Source organism: Triturus cristatus, chromosome 9 (genome assembly GCF_964204655.1).
Source record: "Triturus cristatus chromosome 9, aTriCri1.1, whole genome shotgun sequence".
Lineage (NCBI taxonomy): Eukaryota > Metazoa > Chordata > Amphibia > Caudata > Salamandridae > Triturus > Triturus cristatus.
The window spans coordinates 499348469-499369324 of record NC_140592.1 but is presented as its reverse complement, the minus strand read 5'-3'; the positions used below and the strand labels follow the sequence as shown (position 1 = coordinate 499369324).

At 45.6% G+C, this 20856-nt stretch overlaps 1 protein-coding gene across 10 annotated transcripts in view; it reads left to right on the top strand.

Moving 5' to 3' along the window:
• The window catches only part of RASGRP2 (RAS guanyl releasing protein 2), a 595380-nt gene that overhangs the window by 433272 nt on the left and 141252 nt on the right, over positions 1-20856 (top strand). For 9 of the 10 annotated variants that reach the window (XM_085625475.1, XM_085625474.1, XM_085625477.1 and 6 more), the window contains 2 exons: positions 5190-5321; positions 9521-9671. In XM_085625475.1, coding sequence (XP_085481601.1) covers positions 5190-5321; positions 9521-9671 — 283 coding nt within the window. Of the gene's footprint in view, positions 1-5189; positions 5356-9520; positions 9672-20856 lie in introns of all 10 variants that reach the window. The other variant, XM_085625480.1, reaches the window with a different exon arrangement.

The window sequence follows — 20856 nt, the reverse complement described above, 5'->3', positions numbered from 1 at the left end:
TGTGCCTCATCTGTGAGGTCCAAGTAGGGCAAAATGCACCCGCGGTTGCTTGTGTCCCCCCCCCTTTCAGAAGTGATGCAGATTGTCGGTTCGAGCCAGGTTAAGTCTTTTGTCGGAGGCCAAGACTGATGTGCATATGTTGGTTTGTCCCAGTCCATCATGGAGCAGACCTGGCCAGATGTGCAAACCCGTCTCTTAGCATATGATGTGGATGGTTTACTACTAGCCCTCAGTGCAGACTGATCCTCATCGACAGCTCACCAATATATACTGACATCAGTGCAGAGGGCATCCTTTGGGCAGCACACTTGGGGTTCCTGAGCCACAAGTGTCACCTTATTTTACTTTCGAGGGACTTTAATCTTTCAACAACAGAAAACCAGGGATACAGTGATAACCTTTAAAATGCAGCAAAATTACAGAATTAGCACCGGTGGAATAAACATTTTAAACTGTTTTTAGCGTTCACAAATTGTTGGGCATCTTCAGTATTTCTCTAAGCGACCTAAGACTATTCTACGTCTGTTCTTCTTGTCTTTTTTGTTTTTTTGATTTGCTTGGCATAGTCCCACGACTGTCTGTAGATTCAGTGTTTTTTTTTTTTTTACCAGCCACCAGCATTTCATCTGGCTATTCTAAGCCTATTGATTTTGTAATCTTAGTGAAAGAAATTTCTACCCGCTTCCTAAAAAAACACTCTGGGCTGCTTAAGTAGTTGTTTAAATTTGTTGATTGTGTAGCCAGTGCTTTATTTGTGCTGTGGTTTCAGATGGTGGGCTCTGGTATTCATTTTTGCGGACCAAAGCTTGTAATTCATCAGATTTTGATCCAAAGCAAGAGCGACAAAGGCAGTAAAGCAAGAAAGAAGGGGGACGAGAAATGTAGGAGAAAAAGACAAAGGGAAATGTAGGAATGAAAAAACTTCAAGAGTGAGATAAAGAGAGAGGAAGTAGAAGATGGAGGAAGAGAAAAATCACGAGGTTGATTCAAGACTAGGCAGCCTTGGTATTCAGCCATAACTGTGAGTGAGCCCTGTGCTACCAGGCTCTGTGCCTGCTAGGCGCCACTGTATGTCCGTACCTCTTTGAGCACAAGACATGGTTCGCCTCTGGGTTTGGCACTGCGTCGGACATGGAAGATGTTATCGGTGGTGTTGGCGCCAGAGGAGCTGGCTACCATGATACCTCCAATCCTTCTATAGATGCAATATGGCAAAGAGCCAAGAAGAGGATAGTGTCTATTATTTCTGATGCTAAGCCATCTCTAAACAAGTACTCAGACCTCAGTGTTTTGTTTGCTGCGATGTAATATTCCCTTCTGGCATTGATGATCTGGGATTTTTAGAACCATTCCCTCAGGGGTCCAAAATGATGACAGCTGGCCAGACTGCCTTTTCCTTAGTCTGGAATGTGCAACCGAGAAAACCCTATTGCCATCTGTGTATATCTGTGTCCCCCTCAGCAGAGGCTATATTTCAGTATACCTATTGTGACGAGATTCCAGAACTCTCCAGCATCGAGTATTGCACCATTTTGAGATCTCTACTACGTCATCCCTTTTTGATGATGTCCTCTTTGAACCCATGCCCTAGTGTATTCTGCGCTTGTTGACCTTGAAGACAGTGTTCCTCATTGCCACTACATCCTTACATCTGCTTGAAGTGCGGGCACTAAAAGCACCGTCACTAAGGCCCACATACACATGTCCTTCTTCTTTAAGCTAGTTCTGAGGGTTCACCTCTTCTCCTGGAAGTGTTTTCTCGAAGTTCATTATTATTAAAAATATAATGATCGTCCTACCTTTTTCAGTCTTTATGGCTTAAGAAAACAGAAAAGCAGTTCCATTATCTTGTACTTTTTTTGTAACAAATGTTATTGAGTGTTTTGCAAGGAATAGCATAAGTCATACATAAGACATCATGCAAAAATGTATAGTATTGAAGTACAGTTTGGAACACGATGGTACTCTGTACATTGTGCTTGTGTTAACGTACGAAAGCAAACATACTACAGATATCGGCTTTGTAATTGAACAGTAGATCTTAGTACATGTGCTAGGGTCATTGACTGCTGTGATGCGTCTTTCTTACTAACACCCATATCATATGAACACCCCCCTCCCCATAAGAGTTAACTAACGGGGCAGCGTCTCTTTAATTAAATGTGCAGTAGTTTGTGGGCGAATTCCTCCTATCTTGGCGTTGATTATACATTTCATGTACACAGCCCTTTAAAATATTGGATTTTTGTAAGGTCGTCAGGTGTTCTATCTGTATCCTATCTCCGCCTGTCAATTATCCCTGCCAGTCTTCCCCGATGTATGCATGTTCTGTAGCATGGCTAATTATCTGGTATTGCTACGTGTGCATCGACCACATTCCTCCGGGGTTCATCCCTGTACAGGGCTTTAAAGACCTCCAATAAAGCATCCCAGGACATGGAAATGAGTATTTTTCGTAACCCTCATTTTTCTTCCCTAAGTATCGCCCCGCTTTCAGGCAGACCCCAGTGCTCAACTTCCTCCCTCCAAATAGTTAGTGATGGTGGTCTTGCTGATTTTCATCATCTTGTTATGACGCTTTGCGAGTATAAGCACCAGATCTGCAAATCGCGCCTGCAGTTGTATCCCTTGAGGTGTGGATATGGTCCCGGCAGGCAGCTCCTTACTGTATTCCATGTGTGCCCGCCCACCACATCTCCCACCAAGCGCGCTATTTGTGCCCAGTATGACCATATTGCAGGACAAGTCCACATCATATGGGTGGAGTTGGCATCTGGCTGTACACACCGGGGACAATTTGCTGTCACCGTGGGAAACATCTTGTGTAACCGGTACAGTGTAAGGTATGCCCGCTGTGTAATCATGTATTAGATGAATTTAAAATGTGAATTGTGTGAGACTGCTTATGGGTACGCAAGGAGGGATATGCATGCTTTGTGAGAATTTCCACAACTGCTTTTATTCAATCAATCAATCAATCAGGGATTTTATAGAGCGCGCTACTCCCCCGTGAGGGTCTCAAGGCGCTGGAGGAAGGAGGGGGAGAGCAGTTCGGTCAGTCGAAGAGCCAGGTCTTGAGGTTCTTCCTGAAGGTGTGCAGGGTAGGGGAGCATCCGATGTTGACAGGGAGCTCGTTCCAGGCCTTGGCTGCGACATAGGAGTAGGCTCTTCTGCCTGCTCTGCTTTTGTGAATGCGGGGGGTCTCTGCCAGAGTGAGGTCGGCGGAACAGAGGTTCCTTTTGGGTACGTGGAAGGAGACTCTCTCGTTGAGGTATTTGGGTCCGATGTTGTGAAGGGATTTGTAGGCATGGGTGAGTAGTTTGAAGGTTACTCTCTTCTCAACGGAGAGCCAGTGCAGGTCACGTAGGTGTTGGGTCATGTGTTCGTGCCGTGGGGTCCCGAGGATGAGTGTGGCTGCGGCATTCTGGATGGTTTGGAGCATGTGTAAGAGAGTTTTATTGATTCCAGCATAGAGGGCATTGCAGTAGCCCAGTCTGCTGGTTATGAGTGCGTGGGTGACGGTTTTCCTGCATTCGAGGGGTATCCATTTGAAGGTCTTGCGGAGGATGCGAAGGCAGTTGAAACTGGTGGAGGCGACGGCGTTGATGTGGCGGGTCATGGTGAGGGAAGAGTCAAGGATGATGATCTGGCTGGTCATGGTGAGGGAGGAGTCAAGGATGATGATGCTAGGAGTGAAACTTGTTTCAACAGAGTGATTCTAGATAACTTGTGAGTCTGAATTAAATATTCTGTGATCCGCTAGCCCTCCTCCAGTCGTGATAATTTCTGTGGGATTCTTTAATGTTGAATACTCTGCGAGAAGAAGTTTTCATTAGTTGAACAAGTTATTTGCCTTCTGGAACACTTTTGGTTTTGAGGACTACTTGTTTTTTCCGCAGAATGCTCATCACTCTTTCATCCTGCCATCTGTGGTGCGAGTAAATTATTTTGAACGGAAGTCAGTTGTCTGGGTGGAGGAGCCTTTTAAGAGCCAGTATGTCATTTTCTTCGATAATGTAGGGTGAATCCACGGCTGTCACTATAATGGTACCACCTGGTGTTGGACAGACAAATTACTGAAAAATAAATCCACAGAGGAAAGAACAAAAAGACAGAACCAAGACTCAACATAATCATAAAGCAACTACCCAAGAAGTAATAGATCCTCAGAGGCAGGGTTGTGGAACGGCAGTGAGGAACCTGTGGAAGGAACATGCATCCATGATCATTACTGAAATTAATAATTTTACCTGTTCTCACTATGTCTCGAGCAGTGCTTACTCTGTGGTGCCAATAAGAGATCCTGTAAAAGTTCTTACTGTATTGTGCCAGTGGAGGACCTATCGCAGAGTTTATTATGTGATGTGCTGAAAGGATCTGATCTGTAATGGTGCTCCTGTTTGGTATTACAAGAGGATTGCAACAGTGCTTACTGTTTGGTACCATTAGGGTGATTTGTAATAGTGCTTACCTGCAAGAACAATTCTGGCCCTCTCCAGGCGGGTTTAATTGGGAGGACCTTCCCCAGTAAAATGTTTCCAAGGAGAGGAATTCATTTCACAGAACAATTTAATAAACAGATTGGCTAGAATGCCATCGTATGTAAGGGCAGTTCGGAAGGAACCTTATTCACTTTTTTTTTTTTGTTAGCAATTCAGGGTCTGGTACAGTACCCAGTAGCAGTATTTTTCAGCAGGAGCAATCATACAACTGCCTGTCAGTGTGTCCTCACGCCATTATAGTGTGGCTCCAGACCGGGGTGTGTTGAGGATTCTATCAACCCCATGCAGTTTCAGAGGAGCTTTCTCTCTTCAGCATTCCAGTAAGTTTCTCTCAGTGACCTGTGGCCATTCCAGACCCTGGAAATTAGTGCACAGCAACAGATCAAAAAGTAAAACAATCACCAGAAGGGGTAATAAAATAATGATTTGGAAAGTACTGTTGGCAACTATATTGAATGATGCCGAACAACACCAAGGTTAATGCTGAGGTATGTACCAAAAGGTTGGGACTAGTAAATGCTGTAACATGAGCCCTGCCTGGACTCTAAGGTCCTGCTCATAGTAGGTTTGGGATAGAGCCATCAACATGCACCAGGGTCCTCAGGACAGATAATGCTAGCTATGAAGCCAGTGGAGGGATAGACACTGAATTAACATGCTATACTTTGTTGCCCTACACCTGGACAGTTACTGGATCTCCCAGTTCCCAGCGGAGTTTGACCTGAACCCGGAGCTGGCAGAGCAGATCAAGGAGCTGAAAGGACTGCTGAACCGCGAGGGAAGCCGAAGGCAAAGCAGCCTCATCGACATCGAGAGTGTGTATGTGCGGGGTCCATGGGGAACCGGGCACAGGGTAAGCAGGTGCCGAATGCAGGGTGGCCGTGGGTCTAAGCCAGGACAGGATATTAACACACACAGCAATTTCTGGTTGCCTGCGCCGGGAAATTTGTTGCACAGCCGCTTTACCACGCATGTGTCCAGGTGTGTAGCGAGAGTGTACCTGAGATCACCCATTCCTATAAGTGTCAGCATATAATAATCCCTTGATGTATTTTTACAGTTGTACACTTCTGTTTCTGTGTCTGTGTATGGAGTTTGCATGCTTTGTTCCATTGATCTAGCTTTCCGTAAGTCTGAGTATGTTTGTGCACATAGTTAGGAGTTCCAAATGGGGTGTATTCATTTAAGTGGTTTTCGTGTATGCTTGTCAACCAATGGTAAGCAATGGACGGGCTTCGAGCTCAGTATGTTCTTGATAGGTCCACAATTTGTCTTACAGCAGACGGTGCATGAGCTGCCTGGAAGGCAAAACCTAAAAAGGGATTTTGTGGTTGCAAACCCTGTGATTTTGCGAATCGCAGGCTTCGCCGCCACATTCCATGTGTGTTCCATTCTGAAGGAAATACTTTGGCTTCATTTCCACTCTGCTCCCCTTGTGTGCCGCATATGGACACGGGCAGTGGTGCACCAAAAAAGCAGAAGGGACCTCACACCCTTCTTTGCTCCAGACTACGACAGGGTTGACGCTTACTACCATGTTTAGCCCCTCAACAACTTTCATTTGCTGCTCTTATTCCAGGAGAAAGGCAAAGACAGAAACTACCAAAATTAAACAAGGCTGTTCGAATCCTTTTTTGTTTTACTTTGCATCACAGTTTCTGCCACTGTCTTCATGGCCACTGAGCCGGGGCAGTGCCAAGAACAACTGACACTGCATGTGGATAATTGGTCGTTTGGCCCGGCTGGACCGCATGCATACTTAACTTGACATTGAACTGTACAAAAAAGACACGTGGCACAGAAACCCATCGCAGGTGGCACGTTCCCCAATTCTGTAACTGTAATCCGCGGTCGGGAGCCAGGGCGTGCTCACCACTCCTAATCACAGGCACCACACACAGGATGACATTAAAAGGGCTAATGTTTATTTCAAGCGCCAAAGCCGTCTCGAATAGAAAGAAAGAGAGATGGGATGGCAAACACAAAATATAAGAAGGAAAGAATACAGTGTCAGCTTCTGAAACCGACCGGTGTCCTGAAAAGTAACCCACGGTGTTCCCAGTAGCGGTCCGTGGAGGGAGTTCAGTGAGGCGGGGCGGGGCGGGGCGGGGAAATGTAAACACTGGAATATGGATGAACGGAGGTAAGTACACAATTAAATAAATAAAAAAAATTGTTGCGCGCACTGCTTCGCATTTTGCGATGCAGCGCGCGCAAAGGAATTTGTTTTATTTATTTAAATGTGTACTTACCTCCGTTCATCCATATTCCGGTGTTTACATTTCCCCACCCTGCCCCTCCCCTGCCCCGCCTCACTGCCCCCCTCACTGCCCTACCGAACTCCCTCCACGGACCGCTACTGGGTATTCCTCTGTCAAGGGACAGTTTCCATTTCTGGTGTTCTCCCAGCTTTAACAAACCAAGGGGTATATTATCAAGAACGGCGATACAATTATCGCAGCTTTAGCGGCAGGAAACTGCCACTAAAGCGGCTATAATGGGCTTGATAATATGCCCTTGAGAATTCCAATAGAAGCCCATGTTCTGGTGTGAACCTGGGCTTCTATTGGAATTCTCAAGGGCATATTATCAAGGCCATTATCGCCGCTGTAGCGGCAGTTTCCTGCCGCTAAAGCGGCGTTAATTTTAATGCCGTTCTTGATAATATGCCCCCAAGGGCGTTGTTCTTAAAGCGGCCTGTGCCCACGAAGTGGGCAACATTCTTTGGGTTTGCAGCTGTGGGTTCGAAGCATTACTAGGGAGTTGGCGGACACTTCCTAATACTAGAAAATGACAGGACACGCCCCTGTGTGTTGGTCTCACACAGTGTCGTGCTGGCTTTCCTTCATATGCAAGTGACAGGTTGCCTTGGCTTTGTTTTGACTTTGCTTGAGTTACAAGTTGGTCCATTTGGGATTCGTTTTAGACAGCTGGCCTGCTTGCTGAGTTTAGGAGAATTTAATGACAACATAATTTCCCAATAAACAGTGCAGGCAACACCAAGCACATCCCTTTGTTGTTGCTCTCAGAGAAGTGAGAACAGCAGTTTCAGTACCTCATTTCCTGTCGCCTTTATCAAACCAATTACAGCCATGTTTATACGGGAAACTTGAAGGGAAAAGCTGTCGACATTTCTCAGCAGAAAGCCTTTACTATTTCTCACAGCCCTCCCATCCCAAATTACCCAGTATCCAGGGTAAACTTGCGTGGAGTTTTCACACGAATTCGCTCAAAGACTTCCTCCCTCCTCCTGCAGCCCTAGGCCGCGAGGGATTTTTCCAGCACACAATCACAAATTAAGAAAAAAATAAATGGAAAATCATGCGTTGTCCTTCATTGACCCGGGAGGAAATCGTACTTTCAGCACAGTGTGTATCTTTCATTTTATCTCTCCATAGATGGATGTCTGTCTGTGCGTTTCGACATGTGGCTCTGTTTCAGTATTTATGTGTTTACTGTGCAAAGTCTCTCTTGGGATGCTGGATTCCAAACTAGGCCCTAGGCATGAATAAGTCTAGTGTCTTGAGTTCGGGAAATGAATGATATGGTATCTTTCTGCACGCCCGTGCTGGTTCCTGCTGTATTCGTGTGTAAAATGTTTTCTTGCTAATATACTGGGTGCTCCAAAGGAGGCAATTGACTGGTGGTGTTGACAGGGCTGATTGCCTTTGGGGCTTCTCTTCTCATCTTTTCTAATAAACACATGTTTATAGTTCGGAGGCGACTTTGTCACATCAAGATATCCTCATGTATACCTAGAAGAAGATCCTTCTGGTTCTTTCACCAGAATTTGTCAATTATGTTTCAAGCCTTTTCTGTCTGGCCATGCTGGTAATTGGCTTTGGCCACTTTTTGTGGCTGCTATGCGTTGAAGTGGTGTAGTTGCTTCTAAACCCGAACAAGTCAGTGGGTAGGTTTTTATCCAGATGTGTGGTGTGCTCATTTTAGTCTAGTCTCACACAGTATCTGTGTTTTTCATCTTCCTTGGATATGGGCATGATCTTGGCTATGTGCTGAGGTCCATATGAGTCAGTGTTGGTGTTTGCTTGTTTTGTTATGTTGCTGTTCATTGATGCCATTGATATTACTGTGCAAGCGTGTGCCTATGCGGATCGTTATCAGTCTGCATGATATTATACCTGGCCCGTTGAGTTTCTTAATATGTGGGTATCTTTATCTGGTTGTGTTTGCATGCTTGTAGTGTTCAGGTGCATTCCCAACTGTGTGCTTGCCAATGTGTCCCTCTTTTGATTAATTTGTGCAGGTGTGTGTTTGTGCCTGTTTGTGGTACTGCTTTTAAGTTTGAGCTGTTCTGCTGTTTTCTATCTTCCCGCATCTTGTGTTTGCTTGTATGTCTCTTTGTGTGTTGTCTACATTTGTGGTAATTTCTCTCATTTGATCTGTGTTTGTGTGTATGTAATTTTCCGTTTGTAGGGTGTATGCCTGTATGTTTTTTCTGTGTGTCTCTCTCCAGTTTTATCTTTAGCGGTGTACCTTTGTGCATGTGACTCTGATTAGGCAATAGCGCAGGACTTTGCCTGTATATATTTGTCAGTGTAGGCTTGTGTTCGTCAGTGTATAGGGCTCTACAGCTATCTTTGCATGTTCCTGCAAGCAGCCATGTCTTTACACTTAAGCCAGTGAATCTTTAGAAGATACTATCTCTAGAGAGCCATTGTAGAAGACGGGTCACTTTATCAAGTATCTATGCTTTACTTTGGATGATTGTTACTTGTTTTATATGTGTGTAGATTTTGTATCTATGTGGACTTGCTCTGTGTATGTCTCTGAGTTTGCAACAAGTCATATGAGAGTTTAACCTGTGAGAAGGGATAAAATAAAGCAATGCAGGAATGAGTGATTTGTGGTGATTTGTCAGTGTAAGGCCTATCTCTGTGAACAACACTTGTTTACATTTACATACTTGTGTATGTACATTATAGTATATATTGGCGAGCGAAGTAAAGAGCCACACTTTGCATGTGTATCAACAGACTCTTTACCTTTTACTTCTCTAGCCCTTCGTATGAGTGGAAGCGCCAGGTGACCCAGAGAAGCTCCGCTGCTCAGAAGAAGCGTAAGATGTCTCTGCTGTTTGATCACCTGGAGTCCTCCGAACTGGCGGAGCATCTCACCTACCTGGAGTACCGCTCCTTCAACAAGATCTTGGTAAGTTACAATTCTCTAGAGTGATCAGAATTTACTCAAGCCAGACCAGAGCAATCCTATATTAAGATTTAATCTGACACAAACACTTTTTACACCCCAATAAGTTAGTTGCTGTACCCAAATGGAATGTTGTATTCAGAATCAATGATAACATACATCTTCAAGCTGCCCTCAACAAGTCAGCCCAATTGAAAAAAGTTCTTGTTAAACCTAGACAAGTGGAAACTACTCTTCTACACTACTACTGTTCCACGTTGTGCTTATTCACTGCACCGTAGGCTTGTTGACAACCTCAACCTCAACCTCTTCTAATCCTGCCCAGTCAAATGCCTCTGACTGCCACTGGCACCTGTATTTAGAAGGCACCAACAAATCTTTAGTGTTACATCCTCACATTAATGTTTCCCAATTCTAGTGAGCAGTTTTAAGGGCATTTCTTCAAGTGCTCTGTTTGCCACAGTCGCCCTCTTAGCACAGAAAAAGGAATACTTGCAAGTCATCATACAACACTTAAGTAGGTAGTGAGTCTTTAGATGACGTCTAAATGTCAGGTGGTCCCTCAAGAACAAGCGAAGAAGAGGGAGGAAGTTGCACAGCCAGGTTAATGTAAAAAAGACTATACCTCCGAATTTACTCTTCTGGGTGATGGGGGTGATCAAACAGAGAATCTGCACATTTGAGAGATAGGTCTGATGGCTGGTAGAAGAAGAACACTTGTGACTAAACCCATTCGTTTACAGTAGATCTCAAGCAGTAATTCTTCACCATTTGAACCAAAGGAATACTCAGAAAATAGAAACAACGAAGCCTTTTTTCCATACCCTTAGGATCACAAGAATGGTTTAATCAAGCAAACAAGCAATCGCTATTTGCAGTGTTAGTAGAGGGACCATACCCAGAACCACAGCCCATCTAGGCCTGTTGACACACAAGGTGCAATGGCATTCTGGGAGGCCGCAGTGTATATGACAATGCGGTTGGGCCTGCAGTCCATGCACTCGCAGATGAGACAGATGGTGATTTCTGGAAATGGTGCTGCCATTTGGGGAGTTGTGGGCCAGTGGCAGCAGGGTGAGCAAGCTGGCAATCACACGGGAGAGTAAGAAGACTGCTGGCTAGGCCCATGCAGCATTTAGGGGACTAGGATGAAGGGAAGACCAAAGCAGAGCGACATGCATTTTAGTGGTCTCCAAATAATACTCCGAATAACAATACTTGAGCAGGCTTTAGGTCCTGTGTTCCAATTCCTTTTCCATGTTTTTCTATGCCATCCCTATCCTGGGTTTGCGTCTTTCCCAGATAGAAGCATGAAGAAGTCCTACTCACCCAAGGAGCTTGCCTGCCAGGCAACTAGACCCATTCCCGAATTTGTAAGGCGAATAGAGCTTCATCCGAGAGCTGGTAAACTCTACAGCGTGGGCTAATCTTTTGGACCCTCTAAAGGTTCCTTTTGTGGAGGAGCAGATATCTGGCCTTCGAGCCAGCCCTGTGGGTGGGGATGATTGAATCATTGCGAAGGCTTTGTCCCTGTCCCTTAACCTGCCCAAAGCTATGCGGAAGCTGCCTGGTGCCTCCCATGCAGCAACCTGTAGGCAGCAACTAAAGTAGAGAAACATGGTCCTAGCAACTGGGGAATGATTGGAGGTTCCTCTCGAAGATGAGGCCCCCGCGTGAGGATCCCAGATACCATCTCATAAGGGCGGATCTTTTAATTCCCATGCCTTGACATTCTTGCAGGTGCTTTAACAGTGACACATAGTGCATGACAGAACCAACAAATGGACAAACCAATAACTGATTCTTAAGATTGCCACCACTCAGTACAGGATATGGTGTCTTTTGGCTAAGCTATGGTACTTTGAAACCAGGGGACAGGAGTTGTAATTGTGGCTCTAGCACTTGCCTGAAAATCTGACTTAATCACTTAATCGCCATTTACATAAGCTATGAAAATACGTGCCAAATGTAATGCAGTTGTGAATATGCAAAATGTAATTGTGAGATTCTAACGTAAATTTCTACTTGATGTACATGTTCTTGTATAGTTTAATATGATTTGGGGAAAATTCGCACAGTTTCCTCAGCAGAAATTACAAGAAATTCCCAAAAAATTACATTAAAGTATGTTCAGATATTTTATGCTATTTTATTGCATGAAAATTCTCCCTCGGATCTAGTTTTTGACGCAATGACGCGTACCCACTAAAAAAGCACAACATTGCACTGAAGCAAACAACCATTGTTCACTTTTTGTTTGTTCACAATGATACTGTGCACACATGGTAGAATTTTTACCAGAAAAACATCTCAAATACGTGACTTGGTGTAAATTCCGGCATTTCACGCAAGAAGAATAATGCGAAATTCTGGAAATCAAGTAACATTCACTGGCATAAATGAAATTTCTTTGGGTCTACTTCATGTTACCCTGTTATCCTACAGTGCTGCGTTACTGTTGAGCTATATTTGTGTATAAAATACCAATACATCCATCTGCACGTAACTGCACTTTTTACTTATGGAGCCATCTGCAGGTGTTTAGCCTGTTGGGTTAGCAGACATGTTATATGACCGTGTATCTCTGTGTGACACACATAAATAGTGCATACCTAGAGTTTGTTTTTGCATGCATCTTGACGTTTTATTGGTTTATATTTGCGCCTTGACCCAGCATTTCTATCTGGCTGTGTGCGAAATGATGGGTATGAAAAATATTTCAAAGATATAAAAATAGCGGAGACGCCCAGGCACAGCAGCCTGTCTACTGAACTACACTTCTTTTCAGACAATTGTGATCATGTGAAAAGCACTGTCATTCACATTGGAATACAGCAACAGGAGGAAGTGAGGAGCGGGAGCCCTATGTTGTGTGTTGTGGGGGGCTAGTAGCAATAGTCAAATTACAAATGAACAGGCCAATGAATGACTAGGGCTAACAAAAACCCCTCATATGTTGGTCTATATGTATGTTATTTTATAATGATTTGTTTTGGGAACACAAGAGGCGGCAAGACCGCTACAACTGTTTCACCATCTGAAGCTGTCTCTAGGCCAGCTCTAAAAAGACTCCGATTTCATTTCAAGCCTTGCGTTACTCACTTTTTGCTGTTACAGTATACTTTTTAGATCCTAGCATTCTGTAATCTGATTTGATGGTCATCCAGCCTCTTCACGTGTTTAAGAGGGTGCATCAAGAGGGAAAATAAGTCCACGCCTCATTCCAGGGGAAGAATTTGCATAGATGAGCATGGCCTGAAGCGCATTGTGTTTTTTGCTGTGAATCCAGCTGTTGTCCTTTGGAGCTGGCAGTTAGACACTGCCAATCTAATGGACTTTCATTTTGACTTAAGAAAGGGCCGAGGTGTAACTATTTTCGGATGATTTGATACTGCAATATAAGTAAATCTTGTTCTTTCTGTAGTTCAGACACCAGACCTGGTCCCAGTGTGTTTCCATCATTTATTTCTACAGACTGTTCATGCATATATTATTTTGTGGGTGTTATCAGCCTCAAGACCAGGCTCTTCGACTGAAATGCAGAACTCCCCCCCCCCCTCCCCCCCTCAGTGCCTTGAGACCCTCACTGGTGATTAGTCGCGCTCTATAAGAACCCAGATTGATTGAGTGACTGAGGGCTTATCTTCAGTGCTACAGTCGTGTAGATTATTATTACCACCTGGTTCACATAACTGGAGTAAGGTTCAGCGCAGCAGGTTGCTTCTTTCTTTGTAGGTGAGGCCTAAGGTGGCACAACCTGTGCTGAGTTGGAGGAGAGGGCTTCCCTTGCTTGAAGTTGATGGTAGCAATGTGAAATATCCCCAATGGCTTGCCCCTATGAATAAAAGATGGCTCTTGTGGCTCCACATGGATTTTGGTATTTCCCGAACTGCAGGTTATACCTACTATATTTTGTACTGCAGTACAGGCTTTTATAATGTGTATTAAATTGCCACACTTTTAGCGTTGTGCTGCACCACACGAGCGACTGTGCAAACTTTAGTAATTATACCGCTGCATCTCATCCCAAAAAGAGCACAGTAGAGGTGAGACATAAGTACAATATGTCAGTCATCTTTATTGGGTTACACAAATTGGAATGTGCTACAGTCACGGGAGAGCATGAGGTGATTCTTCTTGCTGGGATGAGAACCACCCAAACCTTCCAGTACTGGGTCATATGAAAATGATGCCTTTATATGGGAAATATATATATCCATACTGGCCCAAGTGCCGTCTGCAACCATAGACGTAGAATAGGTGAGACTGGGCACTGATCCTGAGCTCCCTTGTCTTTAATCACGCTGGGTCAACCAGGCAGCGCTACTCTTGATCTCTGCACCATCCTTGTTGTCCTCCTGCATTACTGTGGGCGGTAAGAAAATTATCATGGAATGAATACTGTGAGTGGGCACCGAGAGAACTAGCCCCCTCCATCTCTATGGAAATAAATATGCCATTGGGTTGCCTAGAGACCTATACCAGGATCTGTCTTGGCTTAGAGCTGGTCTGCTGCTAGAACTGGCTATCAGCAGTAGTTAGGGCACTACTCTGTACTCAGATCGTGGCACCGTTGTTATTAGGTCGCAGCCTACCAGACAGCGCAGCTGACTGGTTTGCTACAGACATCTTGGGGACTTTCAGAAAGTTGACCTAGGAATGCATTCCACCTGTTGCTTACCATTGGCTTTGTTGTTTGGAACTCACATTTTCTGGCTTTCTATTTGCTGCCTTTATTTGTTTAGGCTGTCCAGCTCGTGTGTGTCCCTTCTGTTGCCCAAACATTGCTTACTGTATTCTTCCAAGAACTTGCTTTCGGTAAACAGGCCTTTAAATCTTATTCTTATCTTCTCAAATTTGCTGAGCATTCAAAGACAGAGGTCAAATGTCAGGCTGTGTCTTTCAGGATGGTTGATGTTTATTTTCTTTCTCTGACTTCAGAGTGAGAGGATTTATGTGACAATCATGCTGGCTAGTGGGGTCTGATTGAGGACGCCTGTACAGATGTTATTTTTTTTGTTCTAGCACAAGATAATGTAAATGTCTGTAAATGAACTGTGTTGACATTCAAATCAATGCATTAGATGATAACATTTCCACACATTATCATTTGTGTGCTGTATACTTTTATCAGTAAAACTGTATGTGAGACAAAATGTAATGGGCATTTCAATTGAAGTTCTGTTGTCCATAATGAGAGTATGCTACCTCCATGCACACTCCACGTTACACCACTCCACTCTACTCTGCACCACTCCACACTGTGTCATTATGCCTCTCTGCTCTACACCACTACACTCTACTCTATGCCAGTGCACTCTACCCACACTATTCTACTATGCACCACTGCACTCTGCACCACTCCACTCTATGCCATCCTACTCTGCAACACTGCATTCTTTGCCACTGCAATCTACGTCATGCACTCTACACTACCTTACCTAAAACCATTCCACTCTACGCCAATCTAGTCTGCACCAAATCAATCTACGCCACTATACTCTGTCACTGCACTCTGACACTCTATTTTACTCTGCTTCACTGCACTCTGTCACTCTATTCTACTCTTCACCATTGTGCTCTACGCCACTAATCTCTATGCCACTTTACTCTGTGCCACTGCATTCCACGCCACTCTAATTTGCGCCACTGCACTCTATGTTAATGCACTCCACACCACTCTACTATACACCATTGTACTCTATGACAATATGCTCTGTAACACTGCACTCTCTGTCACTCTACTGTACTTCACTGAGCTCTACACCACTGCACTCTATGCCAATCCACTCTAAGACCCAGATGTACAAAGCTTCCCGTTTGCATTTCTTAAATAGCGACTCCGTAGGAAACGCTATTTAAGAAATGCACAAGGATATGTACTAAATATGAGATTCCCTAATAGGTATTCCTACAAAGTAGGAATCGCTATTAGAGAATCACAGATTGGAAATGCCATTGCATTCCGTCCTATGGGCAAAATATGAAATGGTTTGCACTTCCTAAATTGCGATTTCCTAGATAGGGAAGTGCAATTTAAGAAATGCAAAACCAAGGGTGCCTCTAGGCTTACGGATCCTCAGGAGGCATCCTGAATTTCCTAATGCACAAGTAAGTGCACATATGTCCTAGGGTCATGTGTGCACTCCATGTCACATTGAAAAATGCATTTTTAAATGCATTTTTTAATTTTGCACATGGTTACCATTGACTTCAAGTCAATGGTTATAGCATTGCCTAAATGCCCGATTCACATTTAGGAAATGCTACGTACATGTGCTTTAGGAATCGCAAATAGCGAATCCCTATTTGCGATTCCTAAATCGCGTTCGCAATGGGCGGTTTCTACCTGGTAAAAAATGCAAATTGTGACCGGCTTTGGCCCTTTGTATATCTGAAAAGGCCATTTAGCATTTCTTAACGGGCGGAAATAGCAATTTGGCCCATTCAGAAATGCTAAATGGCTTCGTACATCTGGACCTAAGCCACTCTAATCTACTCTGCACCACTGCACGCTACGACACTCTACTCTATACCTCTGCACCATTCGCCTCTACACTTAAACAATCTACTCTGCCACTGCAGTCTACACCACTCTATTGCACTCTGCACCACTGCAAGCCACTGCACTCTATGCCAATGCACTCCATACCACTTTACGCAAAATGAATACACTCTACGCTACTGCACTCTATGCCAATCTACTCTGCACCACTGTACTGTACGCTACTATACTCTACTCTATGCCACTGCACACTACTCCACTGATCTCTACACCATTGCACTCTACGTCACTTTTCTTTTCACCACCGTACGCCACTGCACTCTACAGCACTCTACTCTACCCCACTGTAGTCTACGCCACTCTACTCTGTAGCACTCTTCTGCACTCTGTGCCAATGCACCCTACGCCCCTCTTATCTACTGTGCACCACTGAACTCGGACACTGCACTCTACACCACTTTACTCTACACCTCTGTACTCTGCACCACTCTAGTCTATTCCAGTGCACTCTACTTCACTCTTCTATGTGCCACTGCACTCTTTGCCATTGCAGTCTACACCACTCCACTGCACAACATTGCATTCTACGCCCATGCACTGTACACCACTTCACTCTACTCTGAAACAATCTCCTCTACGCCACTGCATTCTATGCCACTGCACTTTACGCCACTCTACTCCACTCTATGCCACTGCAATCAATGCTGCGCCACTCTACTCAACGCCACTCTATTCTACGTCACTGCACTCTATGGCACTACTCCATGCCAATGCACACTACCCTGCACCACTATAATCTTCTCTGTACCACTCCGATCCACTTCACTCTACTCTGAAACAATGTACTCAATGCCGCTGCACTCCATCCCACTGCACGCTATGCCACTCTGCGCCACTCCACGCAACTGCACTCATTGTTGTCCCACTCTATGCCACTGCACTCTATGTTACACCACTCTACTCTAAACCACTGCACTCTACACCAATTCACTCTACACCACTTTACTCAAAACCAGTGCATCCTACGCCACCGTACCTATGCCAGCTACTTTGCACCATTGCACTATACGCCACTATACTCTACCACATTCTACTTTATGCCCCTGCACTCTATGCCACTGCAAGCTATATCACTCTACACCATTGCACTTTACATCTCTGCACTCCACACCACTCTATTCTACGTCACTGCTCTCTGCACCACTCTACCCTGCACCACTCTACGTCACTGCACTTTACGACACTCTACTCTACATGACTGCACTCTACATGACTGCACTCTACTCTACTCCACTGTACTGTATGTCACTTTACTGCACTCTACACTACTGCATTGTATGCCACTCTGCTGCACACTACACCACTGCCCTCTATGCCACTGCACCACTCTACTCCATGCCAATGCACTCTAAACCACTCTAATCTGTATCACTCTACTCTTATGGCACTGCACACTACCCTGCACCATTACACTCTATCCTGCACCACCCCACTCTATACCACTTCACTCTACGTCACTCTACTCTGCAACAGTGCTCTCTCCGCCACTGAACTCTCCGCCACTCTTCTCTGCATCATTCCACTCTATGCCACTGTACTCTACGCCAATCGGCTCTAATCTACTCTGCACAACAGCACTCTATGCCACTATACTCTATACCAGTGCACTCTGTACCACTTCACTCTACTCTGAAACAATCTATTCTATGTCACAGCAGTCTACCTCACTCTATTCCACTCTTCGCCAATCCACTCTATGCCAGTCCACACTAAGCCACTCAATTTTATACCGCTGCACTCTATGCCACTGCACTCTACACCAATGCCCTCTGCGCCACTTTACTCAAATCTAATACACTCTACGCCACTGCACTCTATACTAATCTACTCTGAACCACTGCACTGTATGCCACTATACTCTACTCTACAATACTGCACTCTATGCCACTGTACACCATTGCACTCTTTCACTTTATTCTGCACCACTCTATGCCACTGCACTCTACACCAATGCACTCTGTGTCACTCTTCTCTGCAGCACTGCACTCTGTCACTGAACTTTATGCCACTCTACTCAACATTACTCTATGCCACTGCACTCTACTCTGTGCCACTCTACTGAACTCCATACCTATGCACTCCACGCCACTCTAATTTACTGTACACCATTGCACTATGTGACACTGCACTCTACACCACTCCAGTCTAGGCCACTCCACTGTGCACCACTCCATACCACAATCCACTCTGCAACACTGCGCTCTAAGCCACTACTCTATACCACTCTACTCTACCCTGCACCACTCCACTCTACACCACTTAATTTTACTCTGTAACAATCTACTCCGCTGCACTCTATACCATGCTCCTCCACTCTGCGCCACTCGACTCTACGCTGCTATAATTAATGCTGTGCCACTGTACTATACACTACTCTACTCAATGCCACTGCACTTCATCCTGTACCATCATAGTCTACCCTGCATCACTCCACTCTACGCTGAAACTACACCACACCACTCTAACCCTGCACTCTATGCCACTCTACTCCACTCAACACAAATGCACTCTGTACCGCTTTCCTCAAAACCAATGCACCCTATGCCAATCACTTTGCACCACTGCGCTTTAGGCTACTACAACTCTACAATATTCTACTCTATGCCACTGCTCTCTATGCCACTGTACGCTACGTCACTCTATACCACTGCCCTCCACTTTCACTGCAGTCTACGGCACACCATCCTACTGGTCACCACTGTACCCTACGTCACTGTTCTCTGCACCACTCTACTCTGCACCACTCTACAAACCTGCACTCTGAAACATTTTTTTTTTGATTTTGAAACCTTTATTGAGGAATAAAACAACATGTTGCGTTACAGTCCGACAGTGAGGCACATGAAAAGTCGCAAGTTCACACCCGTTACATACACACTTAAAATGGACATGCTGGTACAGCCTAGTACATTAAATATCCGGAAAATACTTGGTGCTAAGCAAAAAGGACAAAGGAACACCCTGCAGGGATGAAATGTCTGTGAGAGTTATTGCGCAGTGTCGTGAGAGCGTGGGGCTGACAATTCTGTGTGTGACTGGTCAGCTGCGCTGTCCGCACCAGCCAAGGCACTTCTGGACGGCGAGTTGGGGAGTGTACAGAGCGGGGTGTCTTGGCGTTGCAAATAAGAGATGAGGGGCACCCCAATGTCAGGTGGTTTGCTGGTTACCAGCATTCGGTCCCAGAATTCCGCCAGCAGTGTCTGGCAACATGCGGAGTCTTCAAGCCAGGCCCTAACCTTGGGTCCCGGTCTCCACTCCCAGTGCATGGAAACCCTGCGCCTAGCGCAAACCAGCAGCATGGCGATTAGCTTGCGGCAAGCATCCGGGTAGTGTTTCACATAGCCCAGGAGGCACACCAGAGGGTCAAGAGCGACGTGCGTGGAGGTGATCTCAGTGATGACAGCACACACGTCCCGTCAGTAGGTAGAAAAGTTTGGACACAGCCAGGCCAAGTGAGAGAAGTCAGCCGCAGGAGCGGAGCACCGCATGCATCTATCGCTAGCGATGAGACCCATTCTGTACAGTGTTGCAGGGGAACGATATAATCTGTGCAAGTATTTGAAGTGAATGAGCCGCAAGCGATAATTAGAGGACAGGCGTTTGATTTGGTTGCAGCAGTACAGCCAAACAGCCTGGGAAAGGTCTGTCCCCAGGTCTTCACTCCAGGCAGCGCGGGCACGGTCAGTATTGACCGAGGATGCCACGAGCGTGAGACCATAAATCCTGGTGACCATTTTGTGCGTGGAGCTGGATGCATACACAAAGTTGAGGGCAGCTACTGCGGGGGGGGTGGAGGGGGGGGGAAATGTACGGTGGAGCTCTCGACAGGACGCTCTAATTTGATAGTGCAGCAGCGTATCCATTGGGCCTACCTCGCCATCGAGGGTAAAAAAGGGGTTGTCGGGGTAAAGGTCTGCCACCGTAGCGAGCCCCAGGCGTGCAGCGCGCTTGGGCATGCCGGCAGTTTGCAGAGGGGGAAATGCTGGGTTATTGGCGAGGGGCATGGCATTGGCGGAGAGTGTACTGGCTCCAGTGTACTTCCAGAGTTCATTCCAGGCCCAGTGCAGGTTTTCTACAGTGCCTATCTCACTGTGTGGGGGTTTAGGTGGGGCAAAGAGAGCGGTCGGAAGCTGCCAAGGAGCAACGCAATCGGCTTCCACCGCCATGTGTGGTTGGAAAGGCGTGGGGTGCATCCAGAAGTGGAGGAAGCTGGCCTGGGTGCTTAGAGCGTATAGCTTAAAGTCTGGGGCACCCATGCCACCGCTGGACAGGGGAATCATGAGAATGTTGTATGCTATTCTGGGCTGTCACCGGGGCCAGGCAAGGGTTTTTGCGAGAGAGCGCAATTTGCAAAAGAAATGCGCCCTGAGGGGGATGCAGACATTTAAAAAAAGATATAAAAATTTCGGGAGTACCACAATTTTAGCGATGGCGATATGTCCCGCCAACGACAGGGACAGTCTCTGCCATATCTGGATCTTCGTTTCCAACCAGTCTATCCCGGGGCTGAAGTTAGCCTTCCAAAGTTCATCCATGTCCCTGCTGAGCCAAATGCCCAGATATCTAGTGGGTCCCGAAAGGGTAGTCCAGGGTAAATGGTGTGGTGGCATCCGTGAGAGGGAA